Source organism: Gobio gobio, assembly GCF_949357685.1.
Source record: "Gobio gobio genome assembly, chromosome: 6".
Lineage (NCBI taxonomy): Eukaryota > Metazoa > Chordata > Actinopteri > Cypriniformes > Gobionidae > Gobio > Gobio gobio.
Window position 1 is genome coordinate 8,763,604 of NC_137102.1, and position 12,687 is coordinate 8,776,290.

A 12,687-nucleotide genomic window follows, 5' to 3' on the forward strand; every position below is an offset into this window, starting at 1 on the left:
TATAAACCATTTATTTATCTTTGTTCATTTCAACATTTATTAATACATTATTGAAATCTTGCTTACATTAGTTAATGCACTGTGAAATAACATGAACAAACCATGAACAGCTGTATTTTTATGAACCAACGTTAACAAAGATTAACTAATTCTGAACAGAGGTGTTGTTCATGGTTAGTTCATGTTAACTAATGCATTAACCAGAGCCGGACAGTAACTGAGTACATTTACTTGAGTACAGTACAATTTTGAGGGATCTGTACTTTACTCAAGTATCATTTTTGGGGAGTACTCATGACTTTACTCAAGTACATTTGAGAGGTAAATATTGTACTCTTTACTCCGCTACATTTATATCCATAACCGTAAGTACACGTTACTTCTTCTAAAAAAAAAATGTTAAAAAAAGGAAAAACGAAAAATCTCGGAAACCCTCAATTTGTTGTTTCCCTCTCAAACGTGATTGGATTGTGCAGGCGCCACTGATTGGGACAGCCTATCAGCAATCACCTTCAGCTTTCCGCCAAAGTCAACTCCATGGTCAGATTTAGATTTTTTTTTTTTAGATTTGTGTGTTTAACACAGGTTCAAATGTGGGTGCAAAAAAATCCATTAAAACTCTCGCAGAGGTTTGTCAGAGCGTTGCCATTGTGCTATTGCCTTGTGGGCAAGTGAAAAATGTTAAATAAAGCAACATGGTAAAAAGGTGAAAATGACTTGATTTTACTTTCAATTCCTTTTACATTCTCCAAGGTATTAACATTTTTCATAATTCCATGTAGGACGTTTCTGTACATAAATGTAAGCACCGTGGCAGTAGTAATGCAATATTTAAAAAATGTACTCTTGCACTCTTGATACTCAAGTACTTTTAAAATAAAGTACTTCAGTACTTTTACTTAAGTAGACATCTGACTGTAGCACTTTTACTTGTACTTGAGTAAAATTTAGCAAGGGGTATCTGTACTTTTCCTCAAGTAATGAAGCTGTGTACTCTGTCCGCCTCTGGCATTAACTAATGTTAACTAATACAACCTTGTTGTAAAGTGTTACCATAATAATCATAAATTGTCATCAAAGGAATGAAGAGACAGCACAAGAATATAAGTAATTGAATGCTTTTCCCCCCAGATCTAAAAAATTATCCACTTTTGCACATTAACCTATAATCAAACAATAATAATAATAATCTGTTAAGAAGCAGGATGCAGTCTGATCTTGATTTATGACACGCATTGTTTAGAAAAGAAAGCACTAACTCTAAATGAAAGGGCTGACTTGAAATAATGCAATTCTGATGGTATTTTTGTTTCTTTAAAGGATTACTTCCATGACCATTTGTTATCTCTGCTTCTAATAAGATAACTTTACCTCACATTAAACTAGAGTTTGCCATGGCAACGTGAGAATACGTTCGTGTCATTTCTGCAGAAATGAGGGAGGTATGGAGACGGTCTTTGCTCGGATGGCATCATAGTTGGACGGCACTCCGTCGAGTCAATAGACTCCCTCCCCCTGCCATAGATTTGCTCTGTAATTCATATGGGTAGACTGCCTCTACTCATAAGCGTCTGACCCTACCTCCCGTCAAACTAAGTCGCTCTTTCGTCTCCCACTTAGCAGTGACAGCCAACCTCCAATGTGCTCAGTCAGTGGCTATCGAGAGCGGTCGTTATTGCACCTGCTTCGGTAGTGGTCGTTGGGTAGCATCCATCCGGCGGCACGCGCGAGAAGACCCTGCTGTGAGTGACTAAACTTTAAAGATCCGACGAGATCATTTAACGTCATGGACGTAAGGCTGCATCTGAAGCAAACTGCTTTTCTGTGTTTTATCAGCCTGCTTCTGACGCCTTGTGGATTAGCATGTGGTCCTGGTAGAGGGTATGGAAACCGAAGGCACCCAAAGAAATTAACCCCGTTGGCTTACAAGCAATTCATTCCCAACGTTGCCGAGAAAACGCTTGGGGCCAGCGGCAAATACGAAGGCAAAATCGAAAGGCATTCAGAGAGATATAACGAGCTGATTCCGAATTATAATCCCGATATCATCTTTAAAGACGAGGAAAACACAAAGGCTGACAGAATGATGACCAAGGTATGGAGACTCGTGCGTGCGTAATTGCCCAGACGTGCACTACCAGAAATAATGCATCTCAATTTGACTGTACATTTTTTATGGCTTTTTGGAGATTATTAAAACGATTGGTATATTGATCAGTATATTGATATATGCGTTTTAACGCATCAGAACAGAGCATTGCATAACTAGAGAATAAAAAGTGATTGGAGTAACTCTGGCATTAGGTAGTAAAAACTTGTAACAGAACCTTGACTTAGGTTGCAGGCACTTTGACTTAAACTTTAACTATTGGCAATCCGGCACAGTGTAGCTATAACATTTTTACAGGCAGCTGGGCTAAAGTGATCTTCTCAATATGAAGATTTGCATACATGGAACTTAAATGTTCGTAATATTCAATTTAATTTAAATCAAAATGACCATTCGTTGCCCTGGAAATTTGGATCTTCTAACTTTGACATTAGTGCAAAGCAAGCACCGTTGTATAATTTAGTGTTAGTGGTTTGAAAGCATGTGCTGAGCATAAGTTTTTTTCTTCCTCTTACCAAACAGGCTTCTGACAGTTAATAACATAATTAAACACACGAAACACCCCGCCTCCACAGATCGTAAGCATTGCGTAATATTTTTTTTCCTTCTGGTTTGCCCGATCAATTAATACGTTCCCTCAGGATCACGTCTGCGTGTGTGTATATGACTAAATCCAATGACCTGCTTTTATTGTCTTCTTAATAGAAAATGTGGGTCAGATGTGATCTTTGTCACTGATGTTGCGCGTCTATATTGGATAATAGCGGCTCCCGTGGTGAGCGCGTCTTGTTGCATTCCACTCAGCTGCTCGACTGCTTTCTCTGATGAAAATGCTTAATTATTTGAAGCCAATTACAACGCGTTTTCTCTCACAATCTCCAGCAAAGTACGCAACGTGCCTCTGTACACGTCCACGGTGCCACAGAAGATCCTGGCATTTAATTAAAGTAACATCTGCAGTTGAGCGAATCATTGGGGCAACGTCTCTGTAATTGATTGCTGCTGCACAGGCTGAGAGAAAGAACTTGAATTTTCAGCTCTATTTACTCCTCTCGGCTATCGATCCGTCGGTCTGGAGGCTGCGCTCTTGACCTATGGCAATAAACGATTTCCCCATCGCACACATTTTTTACGCACAAACTAATGTGCTTACTGATGTACATGACTGTCAACTGTGACTGCGCTCTGTATTGCCAAATTTCAATAAGGCAGATATTTAAACTCAACCTAATTCTGAAATAATGACATTCATTATACACTAATATTTTTTAAAACATATAACATAAACGTCACTTATTTTGTTGGATAGCCCAAGTTGCGGATGCGACTTGGAGAGGAGGACCGACAGACCTTTTTTATTGATTTATTTTGTATTATTCACCTCTGAACATTCAGTAAATCTTCTGTCACTGTAAAACGGCATTGTAAGTATTGACAACCTGCCTCTCTCACTCATTCAGCGCTGTAAGGACAAGTTAAATTCGTTGGCGATATCCGTCATGAACCAGTGGCCGGGCGTAAAACTGCGCGTCACTGAAGGCTGGGATGAGGATGGTCACCATTCCAAAGAGTCTTTGCACTACGAGGGACGCGCGGTGGACATCACTACCTCAGACAGGGATAAGAGCAAGTATGGGATGCTATCTAGGCTTGCAGTGGAGGCAGGATTCGACTGGGTCTATTACGAATCTAAAGCCCACATACACTGCTCCGTCAAAGCAGGTGAGAGCATTAGCTGCATGCATCATTTAAATATTGCATTCTATTAATGTGCGTAATTTGGGAAACATATCAAAGAACTTGGGGAACAAAAGATGTTGGGGTTCTTCAGATAGGCTACATTAGAGAACCTCTTGTCACCTCAAACATTTCAAAGCTCCTGAGGAAAATAACCATCGTTAACACATCGAGAAATTGGGGTTTCTAACCATAACTGCAACATAATGACAAACCTTTACAAGAAGTGTTAAATGCGGCAAATTGTAATTGCACTAGGCTGTTTAGTGCGCGAATTTGGCCACGTTGGGATTTCTGCACCTGTGCAAACAGTTAGCCTATACAAAACGAAAGGGATCAGGGGAAAAGCAAAGTCTGTAGGCTTAATTTCAATGACAATGCCTGATCACTTTGTGTTAATTCAGGAGCCAGAATCCCCAGGCGAGCGTTTCAACCTTGACGGTCTGAGCTTGGATTATTTCCATATCAGCACCACCATGTCAAAACCGTTGTCGATTTTTGTAAAGTGCTTTATAAATGCATTCCTGTCGTCTGTGTTTACAGAAAATTCGGTCGCTGCTAAATCAGGGGGATGCTTTCCTGGATCGGGTACCGTGACGCTTGCAGACGGGAGGAGGAAGCGCATCAGAGATCTTAACCCGGGCGACCGGGTTCTAGCCGCCGACGAGAGAGGAAAGGTCATATTAAGCGACTTCATTATGTTCATGGACCACGATCCGAAAACGAGAAGGCAGTTCATCGCCATCGAGACGTCGGAGCCTTTCACAAAGCTCACCCTCACGGCCGCGCACCTCGTCTTCACTGGAAACGCTTCGGCTAATTTGGGCGCAACTGCAACGTTTGCCAGCAACGTGAAGCCAGGAGATAAGGTTTTGGTGTCGGATGGCTCGCGCAAGACCCTCAAGAGCGTTACGGTGAAGAGGATTTACACCGAAGAGCACGAGGGCTCTTATGCGCCGGTCACAGCGCACGGAACCATAATAGTGGATCAGGTGCTGGCTTCGTGCTACGCGGTTATTGAGAACCACACATGGGCACATTGGGCTTTTGTACCGGTTAGGTTAAGTCACAAGCTGATGACGTGGCTTTTCCCGGCTCGTGATTCAAACGTCACTTTTCAGGAGGACGGGATCCACTGGTACTCAAATATGCTGTTTCACATCGGCTCTTGGCTGCTGGACAGAGACTCTTTCCATCCACTCGGGATTTCCCACTTGAGCTGAGACTGCAGCTACAGTGTGCATCAGACTCAAATGTATCTTTATTTTCTGTAAGAAAAGCCTTAAAGTGTTCACTCAATAATTTATTTGTATGGATCATCTGTTTCCGAAAACGTACACACCGATTCAAGCATGATGCGACCGTTTGTTTGTTTGTTTGCTGTAGCGCATTTTTGTGAAACCTCCAAGAGATTATGGGAAATAAGAGAAAGCATTGAATTCGCAGGGCTGTACAGTGTGCAACCGACTGTTCTATTTTATTGGATATAAGCATAGGATGGCGCTCAAAAATTATATTTTTATACACAGATTTGTATATTAGATTTTTGACAGATCGAAAAGTATTTACAGAATCATATTTCGTTATTTGAAATAGTGCGAAGTACGGACGCGTGGGAAGTTTATTAAACAGTTGCGATGTATCAACGAACTGTTCGTGTCATTATGTCGAGTGTCATTGTTTTGACCACTGTTTCAACGTTTGTGTATTCACTACACTAACAGCTTTTGTTTAAATGTACATTTCCTGACAAAAGTACTCAAAATAAATTCATGGTACGAAGTGTGCAAATTATTCGATGGCCTTTTCAGGAGTCGACTTTAAATTTGGGGTTTGACATGTTTTTTGCGCATCAGCTCACCATAAAATATTAGACGACTAAAACAAACGCTAATGCTTTTTGTGTTTGTTTTTCTCATTAAATGCATAGGCTACAGACTTAAAGTGAATTATGAAACCGCTCGAGAGATTTTTGAAGTATTAATAGGCCTAATATCTTAGGTAAAAACCCATATCACCAATTTCAAAGCGTTACCATTAGTGTAGCCTATTGTCACCGTTTGATAAGCAACACTTTCTGTTGCACTGTAACAGAAATTTGATATCCCACGAAAATATGCATTTTGCACATTATGATGCTGAGTATCTGACAGCTGATGGCGTGCAAGGCGTATGTAGTGCGACATCTACTGGGTCTTTACGGCTCTGTCACACTGTGCGCTCCAGGCAACATCAGAGCATCTTTTCTCAAACACAGGAAGTTTATCCTTAGGTTTGAAATTTTATGAGACATTATATTTGAATCTTTTAAATATTTAAATCCACCACTCGGCCAACATGAAGTGGGCCTATAATAATAATAATACTCACTACACACTTAAAAATAAAGGTTTCAAAAGGGCGTTTCGGTGGGATGCCATAGAAGAACCATTTTTGGCTTCCCAGAGAACCCTTTTTCTTTGTGTAAAAACATTTTAATAATCTAAAGAACCTCCACTATAAAGACCTTTTGTAAAGTTTCTTCATGAAACCATCAATGGCAATAAAAAATGTTATTTTTAAGAGTGTAGACCAGGGTTGTCCAATCCTGATCCTGGAGGCCCGCTGTCCTGCAAAGTTTAGCTCCAACCCCAATTAAACACACCTGAACCAGCTAATCAAGGTCTTTTTAGGGATACTGGAAACTCTCCAGGACACCCCTGGTGTAGACACTCATTTGGGTTGGTCAAGTTTGCATATCGAATGAAAATGCCACCAAGACGGCTACATTAATTACAACACTTTATTTTACAGTCCTGTTCACCATGTACATACTATGTACTTATTTATAGTCATAACAATAATGGGGTAATAACTAGGTACAGACCCTGAACCCCTAAACTTAACCTTAACCCATTACCTTATATTAACCAGTACTTTCTTAGGTAAGTACACTGTAAGTACATGTACTGTAAAATAAAGTGCAGCCTTAAATACCATGCAGATCTGCTGGATGAAGAAGAAAAAGAAAAGCTTGTACGTTACAAGAATAAAGTAGTTCTTCCCTTTAGTGTTAGTGGCAGTTAGCCTGACAGATGTTAGGGCAGCACTGAATATATACGCCTCACAAAAAAAATCAATACGTTTGTAGGCTCCCCCGGTAGTAAAATCAAGCTCAACACGACCAAGACACATTCCTAAAAAATCAGTCTTGGAGGAAATATAAAAGGAAGACATGTTTAGTCTAGAAAATAGCCAGAAAAAGGCTTTCAACTGCACTTATTGGTAAAGTACTGGTAACACGCAAGGCATGATGTGGATGGGAATGGAGATGATTCAAAGGCCGTTCAAGTCATTATACGAGAGCTTATGTAGAGATGTAGAAAGGCTCATTCACGTAAAGCTCTAAAATAATTGAAAGCAATGAAGCTCAACTTTGGCACAAGTTCAAACAGTGACTAGCTCAATAACACTGCCCACCTGAGTCAGTTAATCCATCAGACTTCAATCACACACCAGGCACAAAACCTGTGATGAATGATGCAGACAGGCTGGGAGATACACACTGGTATGCTGATCTTTTTCCCCTCAACATTTTAGTCAAACACAACATTGGTGGTGCTGGCGGGGAGGGGGACTCAAATTGCTTAATGAGAAAAGTAAGTAACATTTAAAGAGTGTTGCGACAAGGATTGAAATTCCACTCACATTCTGCTTTTGAGGAGGGAGCGGTGTTGACTCTGTGTGGTTGAGACTTGCTGGAAGACACAAAAGGAGCTGCGTGGAGACAGAGGGATGACCTTGGGCCCGGCCCAGGTACAAAAGCACTGCTAAAGGAACATTCCAGGGGACCAGGAAAACAAACTAGCCCCTAATCCCCGCTCTATCCCACAGTCTGCCGGATTAGAGCAGGGCCACTCTCTGCAAATGTTGACATTCCCTGAGACAAGACGTTAGAGTCTTGGAAAATATTTCAGAATGCAACATCTGTTGCAAGCAAAAGACGGAGCACAATAGATGAGGCGGTCTTGTTGTATCTAAGAAGCAGTGAACCACGTATTCTTTCAGTGGTCTGTGTGATTTCAGATGGAAGGTATTTGTTTTTTTCTTTTTGTCTTCCTTTTTTTTTGTAATGTTAAATCAACAGCGCCATCGGTGTTTGAAAACGTAACTTTGAATTTGTTAAAAACGGTGAATTCTCACATTATCCAAGGAATAGAATTGAAAAAAGAGCAACTTTTCAAACCACAATAGCCCAAGAAATAATATATGATTTTAAAATGATACACAGAGCAGGAAGCTCATCAAACATTACCATTTAAAAAATGTAAACTAATTACCAGCCTGCTTGAATATATTTAGAAAAGTTATAAACAAAAGTTTAACTTTAATATCACAATTTAAACTGCCTAAAATATCTTGAAACACTCTAAAAACATAAATGTAAATGTAAAATTAAAGCACAATTGGCCACTAGATGGTGCTAGAAAGCTGCATGAGCAAAACCATGTGGGCTAGGCAGGTTTTTATCAAGGAAAGATCAAGGAAAACATTTCATATTCTAAGTCATTAAAGGGATAGTTCACCCAAAAATGAAAATTCTCTCATCATTTACTGTTCCAAATCTATATACATTTCTGTTCTGCTGTACACAAAGGAAGATATTTGGAAGAATGTTTTAAACAAGCATATCTCGCAACCCCCCTTGGTTACATATATCCAAATATCTTTCTTTGTGTACAGAATTAAGAAATTCATACAGGTTTGGAACAACTTGAGGGTGAGTAAATGATGACATAAGTTCCATTTTTGTGTGAAATATCCCTCTAAAGGAACACTCCACTATTTTTAAAAATAGGCTCATTTTCCATCTCCCCTCGAGTTAAGCAGTTGAGTTTTACCGTTTTCGAATCCATTCAGCCGATCTTTGGGTCTGGCGGAAGCACTTTTAGCATAGCTTAGCATAGATCATTGAATCTGATTAGACCGTTAGCATCTCGCTCAAAAAATTACCAAAGATTTGAGATATTTTTCCTATTTAAAACTCGACTCTTCTGTAGTTACATCGTGTACTAAGACCGATGGAAAGTGAAAAGTTGCGATTTCTCTGCCGATATTGGCTAGGAACTATACTCTCATTCCTGCGTAATAATCAAGGAACTTTGCTGCTGTACCATGAGTGCAGCGGCGCAATGATATTACACAGCGCCTGAAAATAGTCCCCAGCTAGATAACTTCCAACGTGACCAGCACTAAGTTTGTGAAGTTGCAGGTATTCCGGTTCAAATAGATACGGTTCAGGATCTGCACCAAAGTAAATATCTTCTGAATCGTTTCTCAAAAACGTCTCCATGGTTAAAAGGCATGTTGATGGAAGTTAGCCTATTTTCAGGCGCTATGTAATATCATTGCGCCGCTGCACTCATGGTACAGCAACAAAGCTCCTTGATTATTACGCAGGAATGAGAGTATAGTTCCTAGCTATATCGGCCTAGAAAATCACAACTTTTCCATCGGTCTTAGTACACAATGTGATTACAGAAGAGTCAAGTTTTAAATAGGAAAAATATCGAAACTCTTTGGTCATTTTGCTAACGAGATGCTAACGGTCTAATCAGATTCAATGATCTATGCTAAGTTATGCTAAAAGTGCTTCCGCCAGACCCGGAGATCGGCTGAATGGAATCGAAAACGGTAAAACTCAACTGTTTAACTCTAGGGGAGTTGGAAAATGAGCCTGTTTTCAAAAACAGTGGAGTGTTCCTTTATGTGTGTGCCTGTCTCAAAGACATTGCTTTAGCTAATATTTTTGGGGGAATAGAAAACAGGTGTTTTGTCATTGCTGGCAGTTTTCAACAGGCTGTTATCGCCATCATGATGCGCCTTTGTTTTTATAGGTCATTTCTATCTGCAATGTCCGCAGACACACAGCTTCACTAAATTTAAAAACATTTATGAGGAATAATGCATAAGTGAGAGTGACTGCATAAAAGTGTTACATAAAAGTCAAGCGTTATATAACTCTATTAAATTAGATGAACAGCTACCCAGGACCATGCAATATGTTTTAATGGAAACCAAGGAGCAAAATGTAAACAACTGCCAAACCACTGTCTTCAACAAATCACAAAAAAGGCAAACATCACATCCTAACAAAAATGTTGGCAAAACACCGAAACACTGTGAACACTGAAAATATACTACTCAGCACTCCTCCGAGAGATTCAGTGGTTCAGTCTTACTATGAAGCTGACACGGGTTTGAGCAGTAACAGGCTCTGTTTTCACACCGGAACTGACGGGTCTATAACAGCCAAGACAAAAGGAGAAAAAAAAAAAAAATAGAGCATCATGGTATATGCTACCCAATACCACATAAACAAATATGAATGAAAGGAGAACATGCTGGGAAACTATGGAGTCTACTTACATGAAAGCACTGCGTTCGTTTCCCCTGACAGCCACCTGTGTCAAAAGAAGGTTATAAAGGTCAGATCAAAGGTATGACCCCTGTGGGACACTCATTAAAAAGTACTGATGCCGGGCTGGCGCCCATTATCACGTTCCAGTAGTGTGCTCTGTCCATTTTTATAGGGTGACAGCGGGCCTGCTGCTTGTCAGGGTCAGTGGTGTTGTTGTAATACTTGTGACATCATAAAACATCCAGCTCATTAGAAGCCACTGAGAACCAATGTTGCATATAATAGCCGCTCGTTTTAACATGCCAGGTAGCGTTTTGGTCACTGCAGGACGCTGTGGGTGGTATAGATCTTAACATCTAGCGAATACTTGAAAATGACTTTTGTGTAGGTCCCTCCCTGTCACCACGCACAGATTGTTTCATTGATCACATCTACAATGGAATCAACCAAGTGGATGCTAAATACACAGGCTCCTCCAAAACTCAAAGCATAGGAGCTCTTAGAATGAATTTAGGGGTTTTTTTGTGTGCAAAATAAATACATTCATTTTAGCATGGATGGATTAAATTGATCAAAAGAGACCGCAGAGACTTTTATAATGTTACGAAAGATTTAAATTTCAAATAAATGCTGCTTCTATGAACTTTCTATTCATCAAAGATTAAAAAAATCATGGTTTCCACATAAATATTAAGCAGCACAACTGTTTTCAAAATTGATAATAATAAGAAATGTTTCTTGAGCACCAAATCAGCATATTAGGAATCTATTCAAATAGAAAAGTAATTTTTAGAGTAATATTTCACAGTATTGCTATTTTCACTGTATTTACGATCAAATAAATACAGTGCAGATTAAAGTTTTTCAAAAGTACAATTCTGACATTTTCAGTCCCTTGCTTTACTACAGTTTGTAAGAAATATCTTTAAAATTAATTCAAACTCTGAAAGGTTTTACAAGGAAGAATTTGAAATGCAAACATTGCTTTTTGAGCTGATTCAAAACTGACATTATGAAAAGTAATCATCAAATATCCATACCCACAGCATTTCTAAAGTTTAGTAACTTCTGCTATAGAAAATGAAGTATAAAGTATATAAATAAGTATAGCAAATTGTCCCTCTTGACCTTTCTCTATTCAGCCTTAGCTCAACAAATCGACTAAGACTGCCCTCTAGTGGACCTTTATGGAATTATAAAATGAACTAGGATAGGATATGCACCTTCAGGAACTGCAATTTCAGATTTAAGAGGCACATGATATGCCTTCATATCTCACCAAGACTACTCCAATCACTTATGTTAAGATAAGTGCAAAAGAACATCATGAGCACTAATCCTAATGATAGAATAATGATTATGTAATAACACCATGATAATAAGTAATGGTGTAATTTCTACTTTTATTCAAAACTAATTTCTTAATCCTCATTTTGTAATTATATTTTTATTGAATTAAATGAACCGCCAATTGGTTTATCAGCTAACCAAATATAATGCATTGTGACAGCCACAGGGGGGAAATGGTTTAATCTGGAAGAGAAAAAAAAAACACACCTACACATACACACGGAGCAAAACGCATATAAAAGCTGTGATTCAGATGACTGCCGTGCAAGCATTGCTCAAGGCTGTGCTATGATGCCTCTGTGTCAGCGAGTGAACAATCACCTCTCACTCTCTGTGCAGTAATGCACGACATGACAGCCGAACGCCTCTCAACCCCGTCAAGCCTTTAGATCCGTGTACACCAGGGATAGAGTCATACTGTGCAGACAGGCACATCAACAGACCAGGCAACAGCAGGTGATTGGCTGCAGTAAGGATGGGGAACTATGGGGGAATACTTCATCCTCAGAGCTTCCCACTTCCTGCTCAGTCATCTGAGGGGCTTGTGCATTACAAGAAATAACATATCAAAGCCAAAAATGTATTCTGTTCTCTCAAAACAGATGAAGTAGATGTCAGTAATGAGAACCAGTAGAGAACACATACTGTTAGGTCAAACAAGAGACTTTATCAGACAGTCTTCTTTCTAAAAATGTATTATTGTATCATTGTTTCCGTCTCTGCTTCTGTCGAGTTTCTTTTAAAAGGGTGATGAATTGAGAAATCAACTTTCCCTTGAGCCTTTGATATATAAAAGTTAATCGTGATATAAGAATATCATGTAAGTTTCAGAGCTGAAAACGTCCTTGTTAGTCAAAGAAAAGCTTTTATTGACATCTCAGAATATGTCAACCACTGACGTCATAGGATGCAGAAACGCCGTCTCAAGCCCGCACAACGACTCGTGGAGCTAAACGGGTCGCGCTACCGAGCAATAAACATGCCGGTTCCGGCTCACGTGCGTAAGACATTGCGCTTCTGTTCGCTTCATTTCACCACGGAATCGATTGTAAACAAGATACAGGTCGAGACTGGATTTGCAGACATATTG

The 12,687-nt window shown here is 39.6% G+C and overlaps 1 protein-coding gene across 1 annotated transcript; it reads left to right on the forward strand.

Annotated features, from left to right (window-relative positions):
* Window positions 1-1,599: 1,599 nt before the first annotated feature.
* shhb (sonic hedgehog signaling molecule b) lies at window positions 1,600-5,727 on the forward strand. The gene is made up of 3 exons (XM_079819263.1): window positions 1,600-2,095; window positions 3,571-3,832; window positions 4,391-5,727. Exons 1-3 carry the CDS (start codon window positions 1,787-1,789, stop codon window positions 5,068-5,070), a joined length of 1,251 nt encoding a protein of 416 aa, XP_079675389.1. The 5' UTR covers window positions 1,600-1,786; the 3' UTR covers window positions 5,071-5,727.
* Window positions 5,728-12,687: the final 6,960 nt, after the last annotated feature.